We start from the raw sequence: 24957 nt of genomic DNA, 5'->3' as shown, positions 1-24957 counted from the left end.
AAGAGGAATTGATAAAATCGACAGGGAAGATTTCCCGAGACCTGGAACTTCAAGAACAAGAGGCCATAGATTTAAACTAGCTAAACACAGATGCCGAAGAAATATAAGAAAATTCACCTTCGCAAATAGAGTGGTAGACGGTTGGAACAAGTTAAGTGAGAAGGTGGTGGAGGCCAAGACTGTCAGTAGTTTCAAAGCGTTACATGACAAAGAGTGCTGGGAAGACGGGACAACACGAGCGTAGCTCTCATCCTGTAACTACACTTAGGTAATTACACACACACACACACATACATGGAGTCCATATCTAGTCAAGCATAAGACTAAACTGGAAAAGGTTCAAAGGTTTGCCACCAGACTAGTACCGGAGCTGAGAGGTATGAGCTACGAGGAGAGACTATGGGAATTAAACCTCACTTCGTTGGAAGACAGAAGAGTTAGGGGGGACATGATCACCACATTCAAGATTCTCAAGGGAATCGACAGGGTTGATAAAGACAGGTTATTTAACACAAGGGGCACACACACTAGGGGACACAGGTGGAAACTGAGTGTCCAAATGAGCCACTGAGATATTAGAAAGAACTTTTTTAGTGTCAGAGTGGTTGACAAATGGAATGCATTAGGAAGTAATGTGGTGGAGGCTGACTCCATACACAGTTTCAAGTGTAGATATGATAGAGCTCAATAGGCTCAGGAACCTGTAGACCTGTTGATTGACGGTTGAGAGGCAGGACCAAAGAGCCAGAGCTCAACCCCCACAAGCACAACTAGGTGAGTACACACACGTGTGTGTGTGTGTGTGTGTGTGTGTAAGTTTTACTGTCTAGCACACACTAAGAGTGCTGGGTAGACGGGACACCACAAGCATAGCTCTCATCCTGTAACTACACTTAGGTAATTAATTACACTTAGGTAATTACAATGAAACGATGAACCAGCGAGACTCGACCTAGTCTTCACTCTTAACGACTTCGATATAAGGAAAATTGGTTTCGAGGCCCCGGTAGGAATGAGCGACCACAGTGTACTGGTGTTTGAGTATCTGATTGAAGAAGGAGTATTGAACTCGAGGAGGGGTATTGAAAACAAAAGGCTGGCATTCTGAAAGGGAAACTATGAGGAGATAAGAAAAATCCTAACAGATAACATGAGAAATAGAGCTCAGGGGAAAGACGGTCCAAGACATGATGGACTACATCATGCAGAAGTGCAAGGAGGCAGCAGACAGGTTTTGGAAAACAATGAAATGAGGATGAAAAACTCATGGTTTAATCAGAGATGTAGGCTAGCTAAGCAGCAAAGTAGAAGAGCATGGAGAAACTATAGAAATAACAGGACAATTGAGAACAGAGAAAGATACTAGAGTGTAAGGAATTAATATGTCAGGTTGAGAAGAGAGGCAGAAAGACAATACGAAAATGACATCACAAGCAAGGCAAAGACTCAACCTAAATTGCTGCACAACCACATCAGGAGAAAAACAACAGAAAAGAAACAGGTAATAAAATTAAGGATAGGGGCAGACGGATTCACCACAAATGACAAGTGTGCGAGAAACTGAATAAGAAACTCCAGGTCTTCACTTTACAGCAAGGGGAAGTTCCAGAGATAAAAAGAGGGAATAGTTAACCAGGAACCACTAGAAGAGTTTGAGATTACTGGTGGAGAAGTATGGAAGCTTTTACTAGAGTTGGATGTGACAAAGGCTATAGGCCCAGATGGAATCTCCCCATGGATACTAAGGGAAGGAGCAGATGCAGTGTGCCTGCCACTCTCCACAGTGTACAACAAATCACTGGCAACAGGAGAACTGCCAAGAATTTGGAAAGCAGCTAACGTAGTCCCGATATACAAGAAGGGGGATAGACAGGAGGCACTGAACTACAGGCCAGTGTCCCTAATTTGCATACCATGCAAGCTGATGGAGAAGATTGTGCGAAAAAAGCTAGTGGAACATCTGGAGCGAAAGAACTTTGTAACACAGCATCAACATGGGTTCAGGGATGGCAAGTCCTGCCTCACAGGATTAATTGAATTCTACGACCAGGCAACAAAAATCGGGTGTTACGACCCTGGGTTCATCAGTGGAAACTGGAGGTCAAATTGAGCTAAATAAATTACTTTATATTATTTGATGCGCTTGTCGACATGTCTCTGTTCGTATCTTCCTTGCCAGACGTAAGACGAATCTTGTTTCTCACAGAGCAGTTAAAGACTGAGCTTGTGGTTGATTATTAATTAATAAAATAGGCATCAACTATGTTTACAAATGATTAGAAAGTATTAGTAAAGTAGATCTGAGTAAACTTGGATATAGGGCTGCTGTACGATTAGCTGAGTAGTCGGCTGGCAGCGAGTCAGCCCAGGAGCTCTGGGACTGGAGGCTGAAGCGGCCTTCTGTGGCTGGCGTCGTGGTGTAAACATCTCTACTGTGTTGCTCTGCATCCCTCTCCCCTTCCTCCTACTTCTCTCCCTTACCTCATCCTGTGTCTAGTTTACCAAGCTAAGTAATGTGCTGTATTCACGTTTTCTGGCATAAGTGTGTATTAATGTGTATTAATTAATTAGGGTATCACTAGTGTTTATATTGCTAAGTTACTCTAAGGGGGTCCCAGTGGAACCACGTGGGCTCCAGTAGTACCAGTAAGCTACATAGAGTCCTTGCTAGTGTCCCTTGCCTAGTAGACTTTACCCTAGTTTGTGCTAATTGTAAAACCTTGTATCCTGCCTATGTGGACCAAGGCTTTTAACGTAAGATAGTGTGGTAAAGCAATTATGTTATTGTTGTGAATGTATATGGGGGTTGTTTAAGTTAGTTTTAAAGGAGTATCCATTCTTCCTGTGTAGGAGATCAATGATCTACCTCTAGGCTGACATTTTCAGGAAGCCACTATAAGTATTACTGTTTTATATTTTTATTGGGGGCCGGGCCTTTATGATCTCCCTTAATGGTGATGCTTCCTGATTCTAACTGCTGACCCTTCTCCATAATAATACTAGATCCCCCATAGAAGCCAACATTTATGACATCGGGCAAGATAGAGAAGGGTGGGCAGACTGCATATTTTAAGATTGCCAGAAAGCCTTTGACACAGTACCACACAACAGACTAGTGAAAAAGCTGGAGGTGCAGCTAGAGTGAAAGGGAAGGTACTCCATTGGATAAGGGAGTACCTAAGCAACAGAAGACAGCAAGTCATTGTGAGGGGTGAGGTCTCAGATTGGCGAGACATCACCAGTGGAGTCCCACAGGGGTCAGTCCTTGAACCTATACTGTTTCTGATATTCGTAAATGATCTCCCGGAGGGTATAGACTAGTTTCTTTCAATGTTTGCTGATGATGCAAAAATTATAAGGTGTGTTCCACGGAGGAAGAATTTAATTTTCATCACGTGTTAATTTTTGTGATTTACACACATATATATACATATATCTATCTCAATACACAAATCAAACATTCGCAAGTCAGACATGTCCTTAGGAGTCTATAATTAAGGTTTAACTAACTGGTAGGTATGTGCACAAATATAATACTATAATCCATATATAGAACAGTAAAAGCTATAGTCACCAGCTTCTAACATACCTAGGCAGTGCCTGATGAAATATTCTTGTTAAGAAAGTGCACAGTACACTATATACTGTTGCTAAAGCACAAAAGTAGACATCGTAATGATTCCCAAGTGCCGATACTGCTTATTCAAACATTCATATATTCTCCCCCAGGAACATGCACTATAGCAATGTGACTTCAATTCTATTGTGTGGTTTCACTATTTTACCAGATTCATCACATTCTTGTAATTTTGTTGTGCATATCAAAATTGTTTTAAATCAAAATGTAAAAAATAAAGACCATGATAATTGACTTCCATGGTCTCGTCACCACCCTCTGTTGCTCCAACGATCACGAATGACCTCAATGTCGCTTGTCTGAAAAATGATTATCTACCTATAGGAGGGGCATAGTAAGTTCATGGAAGTGGCACGGAGAATATGAGGGACAGGCACAGCATGTCTAGGAAAGGCATTGCAAGTCTGAGGCAGGGGAAGTGGGGAGTACTGGGGAAGGGAAACTGGCTAGTCCGGGGAAGGGCAGAAACAAGGGTAGGCCAGGGGGAGGGGGAAATGGCTAGTCTGGGAAGGGGTACAGGCATGGGGAGTCCAGGGGGTTGAAGAAATGGCTATTCTGGGGAGGGTTACAGGCATGGGAAGTCCAGGGGAGAGGGTAAATGGCTAGTCTGGGGAGGGGTAGAAGCACAGAGTCCAGGGGAAGTCCAGGGGAGAGGGTAAATGGCTAGTCTGGGGAGGGGTAGAAGCACAGAGTCCAGGGGAAGTCCAGGGGAGGGTAAATGGCTAATCTGGGGAGGGGATGAGGCCCAAGGAGTCCAGGGGAAGGGTAAATGACTAGTCTGGGGAGGGGCAGAGGCACAAGGAGTCCAGGGGGAGGGTAAATGGCTAGTCCGGGGTTGGAGGGCACAGTCAAGTCCAAACCAACGAGACAGAATTGTATGGATGCTGGTTTCTATACTGCACACTTATATCAGTTACTTTTTTAAATTCCCACTAATGAGTTTTCCCGGACATTAGAATGCTGGATAACTGAGCTTCTACTGTACAAAATATACAATATCAAATGTGTTATAGTTAAGGTATTTACAAGGCATTCCCTAAAACAAGACTGATGACAAGATAAGAGGGAGAGAGTGGAAAGGTAGAGTTAAATGGATGAGGTGAACAGAGAGAGGAGGTAGAACAAGAGGAAGGAGCAACAGAGAGGGAGAAAGGATGGATGGATACAAAAAAAAAAAAGGGGGAGGGGCGAGGGAGAAACAAAGTGTGAATAGGAAGGGCAGAGAGAAAGAAGTACAAAGGGCGAGATGGACTGACTATGGAGAGGACAGAGGAAGAGTACAGGAGACCATGCGCCAATTTCTGAGGACACAAACTTACTCCTGCAGTGCAAGTGTGACACACCCGAGGAAGAGACCTAGAGAGAGACATTGATGGGTTATTACAGCACTCGGAAAGTCTTACTTATGTTTCTAGCCTATTTTGTCACATCATCAGTGTCCAACGTGCCTTTCTATAAACACCTTCATTCATAACGTTATGCATTAATGTAATTCATGTCTGCAGCCTTAACCGATAGCATAAATTACAGAAATATTTAGAACATACAGCCTAGTGATAGTGAACACATCAAAATACTCAATCTGCAAGCAACTTGCCATACACCAGATCGTATATTCCTCCAGTTTTTCATTATTCATTCATTCATATACTGTACTATATATATATACATATATATGCGAACAAACCTGAATGGTCCCCAGGACAATATACGTATATATATATGAATGTATGTATTAAAAATGTATTTATGAATGTATGTATTAAAATTGTGTTCAGTATTTTTATATATACGTATATATAAAAATACTGAACACAATTTTAATACATACATTCAAACAATACATTACTTAGGCACAGCGAGAGCGAGTTGAGGTAATGTTCACACACTTGTACCTGGTACTTGCAAACGCAGCAGCAATAAACATTATGCAGTGCTTCATCTTTTCTATATAATTAAATACTGGTACATATGATGACTAATGTATTAACAACACGTACAAAATTAACTTTAAAAGATGAAAGATGTCTTACATACAACTGTAATCTATTTTTCTCCAATTTCAATGAATCTAAATCCCTGAATTTCTGGATAACAAAATTTCTGTATCCTCCTTGTATGTGCAATTCTGAACCTTTGTTGAGTTCTCTAATGACAGCAAGGGTGTCTTCTAATGATTTACCTGAGGGCTACTAACCCTAGTGGCCTCGACAAGGACAGGAAGCTGGTGGCTTGTCTAAGGTTCCCCCATATGCCTTGATGATCGTTTCTATGTATATTTGAAAAATAAACACAGTTTTGGCAGTTACGGCTTTGGCTGGTAGGCAGTTCCATGAGTTAATAACCCTGTGGGGTGAAAAAGCATCTCCTGTTCTCAGTCCTACATTGTGGCTTGTTGAGCTTGACACTGTTGCTCCTGATTTGTGTTACATCTGACCTTCTGAAGAAAATATCCAGATCAACATCCTCTAACTTGTTCAGTATTTTAAAAGTTTCAATGAGATCTGCAATGCCCTGCTTGGTTTGCAATGTTGTTAGCCCTGTGGCCCTCAACTGTTCCTGATACAAGAGATGACTTAGCTCTGGAATGACTTTTGTTGCCCGATGTTTAACCTTCTCTAGAGCAGCTATGCCCTGAAAATGAGGTCTCCATGCTTGGATACAGTAATCCAAATGGGGCCGCATCAGAGATTTATACAGTTGAACCATTACCTCTTTTGACTTATAGTCAAAGGTACCTGGTTGATGGGGTTCTGGGAGTTGTTCTACTCCCCAAGCCCGGCCCGAGGCCAGACTTGACTTGTGAGAGTTTGGTCCACCAGGCTGTTGCTTGGAGCGGCCCGTAGGCCCACATACCCACCACAGCCCGGTTGGTCCGGCACATTTGATTATCCCAGATTATCCCAAGAGTTTGGCTAGCTTTTCTGACTGCTGCAACCACCTATTGTGCAACTTTTATTGAGTGATGGATTTTGACTCCAAGGTCCTTTTCTTCATCAGTCTGCTGTAATGTAATGCTATTAATTTGGTAGTAATGATATGGGTTGTTGTGCCCCACATGCAGCATCTTGCATATGTCGATATTAAAAAGCATTTGCCAGTCTTCTGACCACTTGTGGAGTTCATGTAGATCTCTCTGTAAGGCTTCAATGTCATTATCATTTCTCATTTTCATTCATGAGTGAAATTATCATTTCACCCATGACGACAAGGGTGTCCTCTAATGACGACAAGGGTGTCCTCTAATGACGACAAGGGTGTCCTCTAATGACGACAAGGGTGTCCTCTAATGACGACAAGGGTGTCCTCTAATGACGACAAGGGTGTCCTCTAATGACGACAAGGGTGTCCTCTAATGACGACAAGGGTGTCCTCTAATGACGACAAGGGTGTCCTCTAATGACGACAAGGGTGTCCTCTAATGACGACAAGGGTGTCCTCTAATGACGACAAGGGTGTCCTCTAATGACGACAAGGGTGTCCTCTAATGACGACAAGGGTGTCCTCTAATGACGACAAGGGTGTCCTCTAATGACGACAAGGGTGTCCTCTAATGACGACAAGGGTGTCCTCTAATGACGACAAGGGTGTCCTCTAATGACGACAAGGGTGTCCTCTAATGACGACAAGGGTGTCCTCTAATGACGACAAGGGTGTCCTCTAATGACGACAAGGGTGTCCTCTAATGACGACAAGGGTGTCCTCTAATGACGACAAGGGTGTCCTCTAATGACGACAAGGGTGTCCTCTAATGACGACAAGGGTGTCCTCTAATGACGACAAGGGTGTCCTCTAATGACGACAAGGGTGTCCTCTAATGACGACAAGGGTGTCCTCTAATGACGACAAGGGTGTCCTCTAATGACGACAAGGGTGTCCTCTAATGACGACAAGGGTGTCCTCTAATGACGACAAGGGTGTCCTCTAATGACGACAAGGGTGTCCTCTAATGACGACAAGGGTGTTCTGGGCAAGGCTGATGATTAATTACAAGATGACCAGGAGAGAAAGCATACAAAACCGAAACGGTGAAAAAGAATCGAGGTTGTTAAATAATAATTGTTTAACTATTATTATCTAATGTATATATAAATATTTTATTAAATAAAAAGGAGGAAGAAGGGGGTCGTGCATCCAACAGGCAGAGTGATGACGGCAACAGGAAGAACCAATGGTGCTCAAACATGCCAAATTGCAACTTGAGAAGTTGCAAGTAGCATAGTCCCACTCTGAGGTAAACAGAGCTTCTCAAGACAACTGATACTGGCTGCCTGGAGTGTTACAAAACAGGCAGGTGGTCCAGGGGTAAGGGAAGTGTGTTGGATCACACATACACTCAGCCTCAACCTGATTTTTCCTATCAAGGGAAGGCATATAAAGATACTGATAAGGAAGAATCATTTACACTTTGGTCAAGTGTGCCCTGGAGTTGTGTAAGGCACTAAGATACACAGTAAGCAAGGCAAGCACTATTTATGCACAAGCTTACACCTAAATACATAAGGCCTCAATGTGGAGAGCAAGTCCCATGCAATACCTGATAGTACGATGACTCAAGAGATACCGGTTAACAAGAGATAAATCTGAATGCCTCAGAGCAGGTATCTCGGGCACACAGCCGGGGCAAAATGGTACACAGGGAACATGCAATGTGTGGAGCAAAACATTATTGTGAAACGAATGGAACAAAAATGAAGCAATGTCCGTTGTTTTATTTTCCATTCTAGAAACACCACTTTATTAAAAGAAGAAACCAATTTTAAACCAGCTAACTGTGTGAGGTAGGTGGCTGGCCAGGACCCCCAGGTGACATGGGTTGCCATCTGGTGGTTGTTGACCGCATCAAAGTCAAATTTGTTTCCCTACAGCTCTCATCGTTTGCCTTGATTGCCTCAAATTCTATTTCTTTCTTCAAGCAGTAGCTTATTTTGTTTTGCCTGACCTTTCTTGTGAGCCTTTTTTTTTTTTGCTTTAGGATAGATTTTTGGTTTCTTAACTCTACAAGATAATTGTCAAGACATGCCTTGTAGAGTGTCAGATTCTGATCCTAACTCCCAATAATAGGCCAGCATAGGTTTTAGACGAGTGGTGCAATTCGTAAGATTTAGCTACAGCAGCATGCAAGCTTAACAAAGCTCCAAAGAGACCCTGCTAGAAGAGCTCTAAGCCTCTAATACAAAATGTTTTATGGTAGCAGTTCAAGCTGAGATAAATAAAGACATTCTCTGACATCAGGCATGTCACTTAGTGTAGTTACAGGATGAGAGCTATGCTCATGGTGCCCCATCTTCCCAATAATGTGTCACTTGAGAGACATTATGGTGTGGTCGTGCTTGTTTGTTACCACGAGGCTCACTTTTGTGGATAGGAAATTTATTTGTTCAAGATTTAAACAAATTAAAACTGCAGGAGTAAACAAAGAATAAGACTAGGACTATGGGTGGTGCCGACTACGCTAGCTTACCGAGTCATGAAGGGTGAAGATAGGATTAGGGTTATCATCCTGGTCATCAGAGGCATGCAGGTACATGGGATTGGTCATCTCCACAGTGCCACCATTCTCCTCTAAACGTACGTGACTGATGCCCTTTCCTCGTTGATGCTGCCATAGCCACGCAACTACCACCGCTACAACCAACACCACTATCTGTAAACGTTATTCACACATTATATACATAACTTATTTCTCTCTTTGTAAACATAATTTTAAAAAATTCATCCATCATATGTTGTTGATTCCCTGCATTATTTACAATAAAAAGAATTTTATATACATGTTATCTTCCTGAATTAAACAAAATTCTTAACAATACTAAATTTTTCTAAGGGGTGCCTGCATCCATTAATTTTATTGAACATAAGTTTCCCATAATACAACCTTCTCCAGTTCAAGATATTTACATGTTCTCCCAAGAGAACAATATGCTTAAAAACTAGGAGAAAACTTGAAACCTCAGCATGGTGCTACATGAAGAAGCAAAGTTCAGAAAGGTTCGGGTTCAGTCAAGAGGCACTGTTTGGTGCCAAAGAAACATCAGTTTGATGGGTAGGTGAGCAGTCATAGCAATGGCTACTTGTGCTAGTTTTTGAATGAATCATTTTTTAAGTAGTTTGGTTGTTTTGGTGCTTTATTTCCTGTGAACTTTGCAGCTCTCTGTATTGCTTCATTTTTTTTCTGAATGTTTTCCCGGCCCCGTTTATGAGGGGAGGCCAAGTTGTGGCAGTGGTCATACAGGAGTCCTGTAGGTCACACAGGACTCTTATGGCTGATGTGATGGTAGGGGAGACGTCACCTCAAAGAGACAGCTTCAGGGAGACCATGAGGCTCCCTCTGAGACTGCCTAGCATATGATTTTTTTTTTTTTTTACATATTTTTATGTCCAACAGTGAACACATTTTGTTTTTTGTATAACCATAAACTTCAGGAGAAATACTGTTTGTGAAATACAGTGTTATAGAAAACAAAATCACAGGTCACAGATCAAATGTAGTTGCTAACAGAGCAAATCAAAATCCTTATAATTCTAAACTACAAATAAAGGTGAAAGCACAAAGACAAAAACTAGCAAGACATAACTTACAGCAACAAAGACACCTATAACAACTGTAGCCATGTTGGGCACCGACTCGGCCACACTGCCTGCGGTCACGTCCCCTTCGGTCTCGCATCGCAAACCCGTGTATCCTTCAGGACAGCTGTAAATATGTAAACTGTTAAGTACAGTACCGTCATATGCAAGCTGATATAGAGTTTCTTCTAAGGTTTACCCAAGGGTGACCCTCTTTAGCGACCTTGATGGGGATAAAACACCGACGGCTTGTCGAAAGTCACCCTATTATTAATGAGGCTTTATTTCCAGCTAAATTTTATGCTGAAATATTGTCTTGGCATTTACAGCTTAGAAGGATATGAAAATTGTCAAGGTATGGCATATTACTTACAAGAATAGCATTAAATAAGAGACTATGAAGGGTGGAAGACACAATGAAAGAGAAGTATACCTTCAAATTTATTTAGTAGTAGTTTGTTGCCTTGCGATCCTCCCCTTTTAAGGCTAGCCCAGTAGGGCAGTTACTAGAGCGACATGCCGGAGATCGAGTGTTCGAGGCTCCCAATGCCCAAGTTGAATAAAATCAATATAAATATATTCGTGGCAGTTCCTGCTCTACATCTGGTTTGTGCAGCCTCCTTAAGGTGTCTGCTGCACGAATGCTCGTGATTCGGTGCCATTATTGCGAGATTCACCTCTCCATCTCAGCCAAGGTAAACCATCGTACAAAACTCTTTTTCCCAAGATCAAGGTACACATTTAACAATATTAACACTTTCGGCTGTCAGCGACAGATATTGCATACATAAATAACTCTACAAATGTCCGGCAAGGATGCATTTTGCATTTAAATTAAAATATTTGTTAAAATTCCATTTCTTTTCCCATCATTAGGAGACTAGTTTTACAATGCGCACCTTTAGATTGTGAATAATTTGATACCAAAATGAAATACATAGCATGAAAATTGAGGTGAGAAAAATGAGTATACTCATTTTAGTGTGGATGTGAGGATGGGTGCGTGCTCACGGATAACACTCGGCGGATTTTCTGGCTTGCTGTGGGGAACGCGTCTGTTTGTTTTACCCTATATGCATATATCCCTTTAGAGAATTCTATTACAAATAATTTGATACCAAAATGAACAATGTAGCAGGAAAATTGACGTGAGAGAACTGAAAAGAACACACATTTTAGTGTGGGTGTTGTGGGTGTGCGGATGGGTGCTCACTCACAGGCAACACTCGGCCAATTTTCAGGTTTGCTGCGGGTGGCAAGCCAGGCTTTTTGACCTTATATGCATATGTTCCTTTAGGGAATTCTATTATAAACAATTTTATATAAAAATGAATGATATAACACGAAAATTAACGTGAGAAAACTGAAAAAAAAGAGTGTGCACATTTTAGTGCAGGTGCGCGCTCACGGGAGATTTATATTGTCAGGTAAATCTTGCGTACCAACTGGTTGTCATGTAAATCTTGCGTACCAGCTGTTTGCCATGTAAATCTTGCGTACCAGCTGTTTGTCATGTAAATCTTGCGTACCAGCTGGCTGTCATGTAAATCTTGCGTACCAGCTGGCTGTCATGTAAATCTTGCGTACCAGCTGGCTGTCATGTAAATCTTGCGTACCAGCTGGCTGTCATGTAAATCTTGCGTACCAGCTGGCTGTCATGTAAATCTTGCGTACCAGCTGGCTGTCATGTAAATCTTGCGTACCAGCTGGCTGTCATGTAAATCTTGCGTACCAGCTGGCTGTCATGTAAATCTTGCGTACCAGCTGGCTGTCATGTAAATCTTGCGTACCAGCTGGTTGTCATGTAAATTTAAGCATCAGGTGGTTGTCATATAAATCAAGTGCATAGTGCATGGGTTAAAGTGGCACCTGGCCACAAAAAGACTGGTCATTAACCCAGATTGACAAGTGATAACATTAACCCCATAACTGTTATAACAGTTATGGGGTTAATAACCCCATAACATTAACCTGATAACTGTTATTACTTAGTCATTAACCCCAAGTGATAACAGTTATCAGCAGCAACATTATAGCAAGGAGTTACTCATCTCATATTTAGAGTAATTCAAGTGTCCCAGACACACACACACACACACACACACTAAACTCCAAGATTACTCCGCTAAATTATAGTTGACCTGAGTGGTCATTACCACCCCTCCCCAACTCCTAATTGCACTCAGATATCGGTAGCTACACTGCCAACAGTAGCACGAACCCTGGACAGCAGCAGTAAATAGATTTAACGCACTCACCTGCAGATAGGTTGGAGGGAAGGGTCAGGATTAGTGGTGCAGATACCACCATTGAAGCACCAGCTCTCTTTACACACTTTCGGTAGTCCACAGTTTTCACCTGTCCACTCGTGATTACAGATGCAGACAGGCATTCCAAACTGTACCTGCAAGTTGGCAAATACTTTGTAATGTACGTCAAAGATGTTTGATCATGTTGAATACAAAAGTGATGATGAACTGGTCAATAGTGTATTCAAGTGAATTTATGAAGGAAAGGAAGGCCAAGAAGATGATCGGACATGCCAAGTGTGTGAGGAAGTGTGGACAAGTCACAGCTAACAGGTTCAAATTTTCTCCTTAATAAAGATTTTCCCTCTTCTCTGTAATCACAGACTTTATTCACCTAGGCTCGACATTTTAATTACCGTTCAACAGCTCTTGCCATCTCTTTATCTCGCCTGATAGCTTCTCTCAGTATTTTGTCAGCCTGATGAACCCCTCCTCACCTGCTTGGTATTCTTAACTAAATATTCCTTGTAAATATTCCCACATGTCAGTGAGGTTCATATGTTTGTGGTTCTCTTGCCCTCACTTTCCTATCAACTCTACTCTTAATGTCATCAATCAACTCGATACATCTTGTTCATCACTCTACACGACTTTAGTTCATCCAACAACTCCACTCACCTTTATTCATCCAACAACTCCACTCACCTTTATTCATCCAACAACTCCACTCACCTTTATTCATCCAACAACTCCACTCACCTTTATTCATCCAACAACTCCACTCACCTTTATTCATCCAACAACTCCACTCCCCCTTTATTCATCCAACAACTCCACTCCCCTTTATTCATCCAACAACTCCACTCCCCTTTATTCATCCAACAACTCCACTCCCCTTTATTCATCCAACAACTCCACTCCCCTTTATTCATCCAACAACTCCACTCCCCTTTATTCATCCAACAACTCCACTCACCTTTATTCATCTATAAACTCCACTCTTCTTTATTCATCAATAAATTCTTTCTCCCCCCAACTTCTTAACTTTCATTCATGAATTATTTAGATGTTGAATAATGCAGTTTCCAAATAATATTTCTTCATATCTTTCACATTTGTCTTTTCTCTACATAACCCAGAGTGTACACCAACAAAATTTATACACAGTATGTAATACCAATAATATACAGCACTTTCAGGTCTTATGCAATTTCTTGTAATCTAGAATCTAGACAATACTGGTGTTTGAACAATATTATACTGGCGTTAATAATTTGTCAAGAGCAAATAGAGGAGAGAAAAGATCATTACCTGACATACACCACCGTGAAGGCAGGTTAGGCTGAGACACGGATCAATGCCGTCTTTGTTGTACGTCTGACACCAGGTGCCCATGTATCCTTTGGCACAGCTGCATATCTGTTTGTCGTCGATAATGACGCAAGTTGCACCATTTTCACAGGGGTTCGGGAGACACAACTTTGAGCCAGGGATGGGTTCATTACACTGTGGACCAGTGTAGCCTTCCTCACAGTCGCACACAACACCATCATTAGTAACGCGGCATGTACCCTAATGGCAAGAATAATTGAGTTTGATTTATTTATTTATATATACAGGAAGGTACATTAGGTTTGTAAGAGTACACAGCATTGATGTTTTTACATCCTTTTAAGTCACTAACACGTATAGCCATTCGGGCAGATCCCTAATCTAACATACAATTTTAAGTAGGTAATTTGTAGCAAAATTTGAAGAAAATTAACAAGTACATTGCAAGAAAATGTGAAGAAAATTAATAGGTAAATTGCAGTAAAATTTGAGGATTATCAAATGTGTTGTAGTAATATATCACACAATTTTATAATTGCATTACATACTGGCTAAGACTGCAGTGTTAATAATTGCAAATATATATACCCCTCAGTAACTGTTCCTTACCTCACTAAGATATTACTGTATAATATAAAATAACAAGAATTTAATGAGAAGGAGACAACACTACTCACAAACTGGTTTAGTAGGATTAACATTTTCTACATCAATAATATGACAAATCACATACAATCAAATTCCAGTTCCATGTGAGGACGTGTCCTCATAAGTGTTGCATTAATTAAGGAAATTTGCAGTATAGTAAAAATTTTGTTGGAAAAATAAGATGCATTCTAAACGGAATATATTTGGACTTGAAACAACTTTCAATATTACCGTATTTTTCCTGCAGTTAGGAAACCTGATTTTTGTCCATCACCATCAGAATATTGTACTGCATTTACATACATAAAATCATATGTTTTACATGACACTTCCTGGTTCAGCACACTACTCCATTTCTCAAGAGTCATAATGCACATTGCCTACTCTTCCCATGCTGGATGACCTCTATAACCATGGTTGGTCAGCGGGCACCAAGCCACTCTTAGATGCTTTACCTGGACCTCAACAACATATATTGGCCCATCTCTATTCATACAAGATTTAGGGACTGGTTGGGTTTTGGGTTAGTCACCATATTTAAACTAATATGAAATTGATTAATGTGATTGTAACAATCACATTAATATATTGTGCAATATTAATGATAAAATAGTAAAAATATCAAGACAGTTGGTACAAATGACTCCCGTTCCTGAGCAAACATGTGCACAAACATGCGTTAAACAATGTAATCCGATTAGTTTTCACAATTTACTGCATTTAGATGAAGCCCACAAGAAATTTCCTCGCACACAACTGGGAGTCCAATGAAAAAATCCCGTAACACATCTAATACACACAAAATACAAAACAGGTATCAACTTACGCGATGGCAAAAGTGGTCACAATCGTTCTTCTGGCATCTGTCGCCACTGTAGCCGAGCGGACACCTGCATTCTGGTTCTTTTCCAGCCAGCTGACATTCTCCCTGTTACATCAATCATGCAAACAACAAACCCTTCAACTAAACGCCATAATACATGAAAGACACACTAAACGATGCACTAAACTACAAGGATATAACATTAATTTATACAAATCAATTATTTTACAACTATAAATTTTAAATGTTTCATATACAGTCAATGCAAAACTGAATTTTGTAACGAGCTTGGAAAGTCATGTAACATAAGAATCATTTCATATCATCAGTACTGGCCAGACCAAAAACTACCCAGTAAATACAGTACCCAAGCTTCATAATACATGGGAACCAGAGAATTGTTGGAATTCCAAAATGCACTGTACTTTCTTCATGTGTATTTCAATACACACGCACTTTTATATTGCAAAGACAGTATGCTTGTCTATCACTGCAGGTAAACTAATGTCCTTACAATGTACAAATTGGTACTTGACATATACATACTTTAAAAACAGCTCTCATTCAATAACCAAAGAGTCATCTCCTACTTGTCCTAGCCATGAGCTGCCGCCCACTAGACGCTGCTGCGCGTTAGACAGCCCGTTCCCTTGATTTGCCACTTCATAAAACCAGCGTTGAATGTAATGAAACGCCATTTTCTGGGTGAGACCCGTAGGCTCCCCGAAGCTATCCAGGCTGATATGTATTTCATTAGACTTTGGCATCAGTGTGAATGGAGTTCTAGGCCTATAGAAATGCACATGGGATTTGGAGCATTCTATGTCTGCCATCGACCAAACCAGGCACTGAAAGTGCCTGGTTGGCACAACAAGCCACCGCTCATGGCTTGTTGGCTTCGGTCTTGCTTTTCTTTTCCCTTCGGGAGCTGTCTTCAGATTGGCTTGCGGAGGACATAGAGGCACTTTGGGCCATTCCCAGGTCTGGTGTCTTGGTCTCGGCTGCTCAAGCTGTTTGCACCGATCTTGCAGGATGTGGTGTCGCGGTTTTTCGCTACGCGTCTCGCGTGTTGGCACAACCTGCCAACACGCGAGAGCTCATCCTGGCTCCTTGCGTGTTCACATGCCTCATCCGGGTCGTGGTGGCCAATCTGTGTCTTTTAGGTGTTCGGGTGTTGTCCTGCCTCGACGACTGGATGGTCTGGGCTCCCAGTTGGTCTGCATGTCTGCTCGTCAGGGATTTGGTTCTTTCCCAGCTCGCCAGGTTTGGGTTCTTGGTGATTTGGTGGAAGTCCCACCTGGTTCCCTCTCAGGTTCGGTCTTAGTTAGGTCTTGTGTGGGACACTCGACCTGCTTCCTTGTCTCTTCCTCCAGCGGCTCTGCTTTGTCTGCATTCCTGCTATTGTCTGTCCGGGGTCCTTGCGTCGGTTGCTGCGTCGCCGGCTTCCTCTTCGGGTTTTTCAGGGTTCAGTGCCTCGGCGCCTACCCGAGCCCTCGCTCGATGTGTTCACGGACGTGTCGTCTCTTAGCTGGGGCTTTGTGACCAGTGCTAACCAGGCTAGCCAGGGGTGGTGCGTTCCGTCTCTCCATCGGGCTCACAGCATGGTGTAGGAGTTCGCGGCTGTGTGGATGTCGCTCCGGAGGATGCGGGGTCTCTCACGGATCAATGGGCTGGCTCCATTCAGATTGTTCCCTGGTGGTTCATTGCCTGAACCGTGGAGGTTCAATGCAATCCTTGGCTCTTTGGAGTTGGTCACTTCGGGTGACTCGTCTGCCGAGTTCTTGGGGTTTGGGTTTCCTGCTTGATGGGGTTGAGTTTTTCTACTCCCCAAGCCCGGCCTGAGGCCAGGCTTGACTTGTGAGAGTTTGGTCGACCAGGCTGTTGCTTGGAGCGCCCCACAGGCCCACATACCCACCAGGGGTCTCCTGGCGGTTCACGTTCGGAGGGAGTGTCCAATGTCCTGATGGACGGCCTGTCCCGGTTTATTCCCCTGTCCATGGAATGGACGATCGACGCCGACTCATTCTGTTGACTCTGCTGGATGTTCAGACCTCCAGAAGTGGGTCTCTTTGCGTTGGCATAGTCGAGGCATCTCCCGGAATAAGTGGCATCCTTCCCCGACTGCAAGGCAGTCTGGGTCGATGCCTTCAGGCGGGACTGGGTGAAGCAGGGTTACTTGTACCTCTTCCCCCTGGTTCAGCTGTTGCTCCAATTCCTGGCTTGCTTGGAGACTTACCAGGGGAGAGTAGCCCTCTTGGCACCTTGGTGGCCAGCCCAGCCTTGGTTTCAGTCACTGCTTGCTCGGTGTCTGAACCTGAGGGTCTTCCCGCAGCTCCGCCTCTTTCAGGAGATCGGTCCTGCCCGTTACGAGGCTGGTTCGATCTTCTCCTTGAGTCTTTGCGTCTGGTCTTTCTGACTTAAGTCTATCACCATTTGTATGGGGCGCAGGTGGCTTCATTGTTGTCTCTCATATGCGTGCTTCATCTTGTGGCAATATAAGGTTTCCCGGCAGTCATTCCAGTTTTCCTATCACTGTGTAGGTGTACTTCGGTCTCTGATAGGGTTGTTTTGTCCTTCCTGTTGAGGTTGTTTCTGGACTGTCACCTTATGCCGAATACTGTTGCTTCCTATTGTACGGTGCTGACAGAGACGCTCCAGCCTGCATTCGGTATTGAGGTTATGTCTGCTCCGTTTTGCAAGTTGTCTCGTGCGTTGTTTCACCTCCAGCCTGCTCATGCCTGAGCAGCCTGAGCCCTTCTGGTCCTTAGACCGGGTGCTCTCTTTCCTCTCTTCTCCTCGGCTTGTGGTGGCCCCTTTGGTTCAGGATTGTTTTTCCAAGGCTCTTTTCCTGTTGGAATTGGCCTCTGGGGGTCGGGTCGGGGAGCTTCATGCTCTCCTCCAGCAAAGGGGGGTTCCTGCTCTTTTGGTCCTGGTGGCAGGTTTGTTTGGTTGCAGCCGTCTTCTCCTTTTCTGGCGAAGAATGAGACTGCTGTTTTCCAGAGGGGTCCTTGGGTTGTTGATGCTTGGTTGGTCAGGCCAGGGGATATCTTGAGGTTATCTTGAGATGATTTTGGGGCTTTTTAGTGTCCTCGCGGCCCGGTCCTCGACCAGGCCTCCCACCCCCAGGAAGCAGCCTGTGACAGCTGACTAACTCCCAGGTACCTATTTACTGCTGGGTAACAGGGGCATTTAGGGTGAAAGAAACTTTGCCCATTTGTTTCTGCCTCGCGCGGGAATAGAACCCGCGCCACAGAATTACGAGTCCTGCGCGCTATCCACCAGGCTACGAGGCCCCTACACCGAGGGGGTGCACCATGTCTTGTGTCCGGTTGCAGCTCTCCGCCGTTATTTGCGCGCCACGGCTTCGGTGGCTGGGATTGCACTGTGGGTTGATCCTGTTTCCCTTCTTCCCTATTCCCGAGCTTGGGTCTCCCAGGTTGTCCGCAGGATTGTTAAGGCTAGCCAGCCTGTGGTCTATTCTCGTGCGCACGACATGCGTAAGTTTGCGGCTTTGGCTGCCATCTTTGGCAACATGTCTTGAGTTGACATTCGGGCACAGGGGTTTTGGAGGTCAAACTGGGTCCTAGCCGCTCGCTACCTTGTCAATGTCCCTGGACCTCATAGGGCCTGCGTTGTATTGGGTTGGCAGTTGCAGCCAGTTGTCTCAGCTTTGCGTTGAGGAGTGAGGACTGACCATCACCCGGGTAAGTCCCTGTTTTTCCTTGTCTTTGGGTAGTTAGCTCTGGGGAGCCGACGGAGCTCCCCCAGAAAACCAGCGTTTAATGTAATTAATGAAACGCCATATTCTGGGCGAGTCCCGGAGGCTCCGTGGCATCCCTCCCTCCAGTCGGCGGCGTTTTCATGTATTTTGACATCCAGTCTAAGAACTTAAGGGTGGATCGCCAGGGGTGAGGGTCTGGGGCTCCCCCTTCCCTCTCCCGGGTAGAGAGGGGGATATTACGCAGACAGCAGCGCTGCGACATGATGTCATGCTCATTTGCTATTATTTGTTTGGGGAGTTCTGTCCACTCGTTTGGCTTTCAGTAGCAATAGTTTCACCAGAACGGGGGTTTGTTTTGGGGCGCCTACCTTTCTGGGTGTCAGATCCGGTAGATGACAGACATAGAATGCTTCCAACCACATGGGAGTTTCTATAGACCATTGCTCCTCATGCCTCTCTTTGAGGGGGCCAAGTTCTGGCCCATAGTCATGGCATTACATTATATATACCGTGTGTATATTATAATATAATATTATATATATATATATATATATATATATATATATTATATTATATATATATATATATATATATATATATATATATATATATATATATATATATATATATACACATACATACATACATACATACATACACTGATTTTCTCATACATATACTTTCCAAGCTCTTTTTACAATCTAATAAAATCATGCAATACTTAACAAAAAATTTTGAAGTAGAAATTATATGACTCCAAGTACTAAACACACATTCTCCATACACTATGAATAATAACACATTGAAATTATATCAAGCCATTTTAAAAGTACCATGATTAAGTAATGTTCAAGATAAAATAAATGAATGCCACATGTGGAATACAATCAAATGACTTACCTTCAGACAATAGTTTTCACACACAGAATGGTCACAATTGGGTCCATGGTAACCAATAGGACACCCACAGTTAGCACCTGTTTGCCACAAAAAAAAATAACATCACTTTTCTATGAAATGACAACAAATAGAATGGCATACTTTTTGGTATAAGAGCCTATCATTCACATTCACTTAGCTCATCAAAGATTCAATCTCAGGACCTGACAGTACAACACTTGCCCTACCAGCCAGGCCAAGGATGCTCACAATAATTTAAAAACTAATTGGCACCCAACTGAGATCCTCCCTTATTGTGAGCATCCATGATCAACTGGTTGGTAGGACGACAATCTTGCACGTCTGAGATCTTACCTTATCCAGAGTATCCATGGCATTGTCGGTAGGCAATGGTTGACGGTTGAGAAGCGGGACCAAAGAGCTAAAGCTCAACCCCCGCAAGCACAACTAGGTGAGTACACACACACACACACGACAAGTGTAATAGTGAAAGTATTGGAAAAGCTAATCAAAACTAAATGGGTAGAACACCTGGAGAGAAATGATATAATATCAGACAGACAGTATGGTTTTCGATCTGGAAGATCCTGTGTATCGAATTTACTCAGTTTCTATGATCGAGCCACAGAGATATTACAGGAAAGAGATGGTTGGGTTGACTGCATCTATCTGGACCTAAAAAAAGCTTTCGACAGAGTTCCACATAAGAGGTTGTTCTGGAAACTGGAAAATATTGGAGGGGTGACAGGTAAGCTTCTATCATGCATGAAAAATTTTCTGACTGATAGAAAAATGAGGGCAGTAATCAGAGGCAATGTATCGGAATGGAGAAATGTCACAAGTGGAGTACCACAGGGTTCAGTTCTTGCACCAGTGATGTTTATTCTGTACATAAATGATCTACCAGTTGGTATACAGAATTATATGAACATGTTTGCTGATGATGCTAAGATAATAAGAAGGATAAGAAATTTAGATGATTGTCATGCCCTTCAAGAAGACCTGGACAAAATAAGTATATGGAGCACCACCTGGCAAATGGAATTTAATGTTAATAAATGTCATGTTATGGAATGTGGAATAGGAGAACATAGACCCCATACAACCTATATATTATGTGAGAAATCTTTAAAGAATTCTGATAAAGAAAGAGATCTAGGGGTGGTTCTAGATAGAAAACTATCACCTGAGGACCACATAAAGAATATTGTGCAAGGAGCCTATGCGATGCTTTCTAACTTCAGAATTGCATTTAAATACATGGATGGCGATATACTAAAGAAATTGTTCATGACTTTTGTTAGGCCAAAGCTAGAATATGCAGTGGTTGTGTGGTGCCCATATCTTAAGAAGCACATCAACAAACTGGAAAAGGTGCAAAGACACGCTACTAAGTGGCTCCCAGAACTGAAGGGCAAGAGCTACGAGGAGAGGTTAGAGGCATTAAATATGCCAAAACTAGAAGACAGAAGAAAAAGAGGTGATATGATCACTACATACAAAATAGTAACAGGAATTGATATAATCGATAGGGAAGATTTCCTGAGACTTGGAACTTTAAGAACAAGAGGTCATAGATTTAAACTAGCTAAACACAGATGCCGAAGAAATATAAGAAAATTCACTTTCGCAAACAGAGTGGTAGACGGTTGGAACAAGTTAAGTGAGAAGGTGGTGGAGGCCAAGACCGTCAGTAGTTTCAAAGCGTTATATGACAAAGAGTGCTGGGAAGACGGGACACCACGAGCGTAGCTCTCATCCTGTAACTACACTTAGGTAATTACACTTAGGTAATTACACACACACACAATTATCATCAGTTTCCTGGACACCATATCATGAATATTAAAAACTGTCCACAAGTTTATTTTCTAAATGAACATGGTTACATTTCATTAGGCGTAGATGCACGAAACTGGTGCTGTGAATGTCTGCCTCGCGCTGTCGACACCATAACCAGCATTGTGTTTACCGATATCTGAATCTTGTACATCGTCTTTATCAAAGTTAGAATCTTCTATGATACTATCATTGCCAAATAATAACAATTATTTATTTCTTCATAATTAAGTGGTGTTGGTACAAACTGCACAGCAGTGTTGTGAGCTGCTGCAGCATGCACTACCCACAGTTGAGTTGAGAGGCAGGGCCAAGAGCCAAAGCTCAACCCCCACAAGTACAACTTGATGAGTACAACTAGGTGAATACAGTTGCCCTCTCACTACTACTAAAGCCTTCACACCCAGGATCAATGCCCACAATTTTTACCCAAGATTGTGTCTGATTACTAGAGCCCCAGAGAAGCGAGTGTGAACCACGTGTATGTGCAGGACTTTTAAATCTTATGAGGTACTTTAAATCGTCCCTGTATGACATGTGCTGTGTAGTGAGATACAGTGCAATCATCCCTGTATGACTTGTTCAGCTAAGGAGTTAATGATGTGTATTGTCATGTTGCAATTGCTGTGATGTGGCATCACATACAAGAGCTATCACATGATGTCACAGAAAAGTTGCCATGTGACATCACATGCAAGCGCTTAATATTAAATGTGTATCTAAGAATTATGTAGACAAATATTAAGCACAGTTTTACCTCCATCCTGACAGTTGGGAACATTACATCGGGGGCCTGACCAGCCTCTATCGCACTCGCATGTTGGGAAACCCCGACGTACTTTACAAAATCCCTGAAAGGCACGAAAGTCAATTAGACCTCTAATATTACAGACATGGTATGAATAATAATTATATATTTTTGTTAGTAAAACCCCAGAAATAATTGTAGTACAGTATTAGTAAGTAATAAAGAAATCACAAGACATTTATGCTAATAAATACTCATAACAATTTACTTATAAATCAGTGCTATTTATCATATTTATTATACTGTAGTAAGTTATTGCCAGTTAATGGAATCAACTTCATTAAAAGTCTAATATATATGATTGTGGCAATACATCACTGTACTGATGTTTATGCAATCTTTTGATAATTGAGAGAAGGGTATGTGTGTAAGAGGTCAGAACTTACATTGTTGCAAAACTTGTTGCAGATAGATACTTGACAGTGTTTGCCATGGTATCCCGGAGCGCAGGAGCACTGAGCCTGGCGAGGTGGGCCGGGGAAAATGGTACACTTGCCTTCGTTCTCGCACACTAAGTCAGCACACGGGTCCTCGCAAGCTGCTTCTGTTACAATATACAAGCTGTGTTACAAGCAGTACAGTATGAAATTGAAACAATGAAATACAAAAATGTTACATATTGATGAAAAAACATTGAAGCAGTACGAAGAGAACAGGGAAGAGGGTTCCATCCCAACGTACAGCTTCAAAGTTTTTCTCGCTACAGTCTGAAAGTCAACAAATTTAACAAATTTCCTCTGCAGCTCCAAACTTAACTATTAAATATTGGTATAGTATTAACTTTATAAATTCTTAACTACATACAAGAAAAGATTTACATACTATTAATGATGGAGGATGTTTTAATGAGTTTACTTACTATCAATGATGGATGTATGTTTTAATGAGTTTACTTACTATCAATGATGGATGTATGTTTTAATGAGTTTAATTACTATCAATGATGGATGTATGTTTCAATGAGTTTATTTACTATCAATGATGGATGTATGTTTCAATGAGTTTATTTACTATCAATGATGGATGGATGTTTCAATGAGTTTAATTACTATCAATGATGGATGTATGTTTTAATGAGTTTATTTACTATCAATGATGGATGGATGTTTCAATGAGTTTAATTACTATCAATGATGGATGTATGTTTTAATGAGTTTACTTACTATCAATGATGGATGTATGTTTTAATGAGTTTACTTACTATCAGTGCAGTTATCACAGATTCTTCCCGACCAGCCATTATGACACGTACATTGAGGTCTGTCGTGCATTATGCTGCAAGACCCCTGCAAAGAACACTATGTAAGAAATCAAACATTTTATAAAACCAACGTTGAATGTAATGAAACAATTTTCTGGGTGAGCCCCAAAGGCTCCCGGAGTTTACTGGGCTGATATGCAAGTATTAGACTGTGGCAACAGTCCTTCGAATGGAGTTCTAATGCCTGCCAGGGACCACCAGCCAGAATCTGCCCCCCCCTCATAGAGGCACAAGGAGCAATGGTCTATAGACACCCCCTGTGTAGTTGGAAGCAGTCTATATCTGCCATCTACCAGGTCAGGCACCCAGAAAGGTAAGAATCCCAAAACAAACTGCAGCTGGTGAAAAATTGTTAACCGAAAGCCGAGCGAGTAAACAGAACTCCCCAATCGGTAAACAAGCATGACGTCACCACAGCTGGTGTCTGTGCAACTCCCCCTTCCCTGGCATGGAGGAGGAGGGGGGGAGGGGGGGAGTCCCAGACCTTCCGTGCCGGCTGCCCAACCCCAGTTCAGAGGCCGAATATCAAAAACGAAAAAAAAAAAAACGCCGACCGGAGGAAGGGAGGGATGCCAGGACCCTCTGGGTCTCACCCAGAAAATGGAGTTTCATTACATTCAATGCTAGTTTTCTGTGAAGAGCTCATTTTGCTTCCCGAAGACACTTAACCAAAGATAAAGGAAAAAGAGGAACTTACGCAGGAGGCAGCCGCCACTTGCTCCTCAACTGGCTGCAACCTGCGACCCAAGGCTACACACCGCCGAGAAGGGCCAGGAACATTAACGAGGTACCGTGCAGCCAGGACCCTGTTCGACCTCAAAAAGCCCTGTGCCTAAATGTCAGCCCAGAACATATTACCAAAACAGCGACCAAAGCCGCGAACTTATGAACGTCGTGTGCACAGGGATAGACCACAGGCTGGCTGAACCAAATAATCCTGTGGACGACCTGCGAGACCTATGCCCTGGAACAGGGAAGAAGGGGAACCGGATCAACCCAAAGCGCATCCCCTGCCACGTAGACCATGGAGCACAAGTAACAGCAAGAGCTGCAACCAGACACAAGATGATGCAATCCTGGCTGAATAAACCAAGCATCAACAACCCAAAGACCCCTCTAGAAAGCAGCAGTCTTATTCTTCACCAGAAAAGAAGGAGACAGCTGCAAAC

General features: G+C 42.6%; 1 protein-coding gene across 1 annotated transcript in view; it reads right to left on the bottom strand.

The window, feature by feature from the left end:
* The window catches only part of LRP1 (LDL receptor protein 1), a 704914-nt gene that overhangs the window by 9942 nt on the left and 670015 nt on the right, over nt 1-24957 (bottom strand). The window contains exons 70-78 of the mRNA XM_069324493.1: nt 23729-23813; nt 22914-23071; nt 22477-22570; nt 19881-19957; nt 15263-15364; nt 13768-14028; nt 12466-12611; nt 10220-10334; nt 9102-9284 (exon numbers count right to left, since the gene is read on the bottom strand). Coding sequence (XP_069180594.1) covers nt 9102-9284; nt 10220-10334; nt 12466-12611; nt 13768-14028; nt 15263-15364; nt 19881-19957; nt 22477-22570; nt 22914-23071; nt 23729-23813 — 1221 coding nt within the window. The remainder of the gene's footprint in view (nt 1-9101; nt 9285-10219; nt 10335-12465; nt 12612-13767; nt 14029-15262; nt 15365-19880; nt 19958-22476; nt 22571-22913; nt 23072-23728; nt 23814-24957) is intronic.

This window comes from Procambarus clarkii, chromosome 14 (assembly GCF_040958095.1).
Source record: "Procambarus clarkii isolate CNS0578487 chromosome 14, FALCON_Pclarkii_2.0, whole genome shotgun sequence".
Taxonomy (NCBI): domain Eukaryota; kingdom Metazoa; phylum Arthropoda; class Malacostraca; order Decapoda; family Cambaridae; genus Procambarus; species Procambarus clarkii.
Note: the sequence above shows the minus strand (reverse complement) of the source record. Positions and strands in the feature narration are given on the sequence as shown.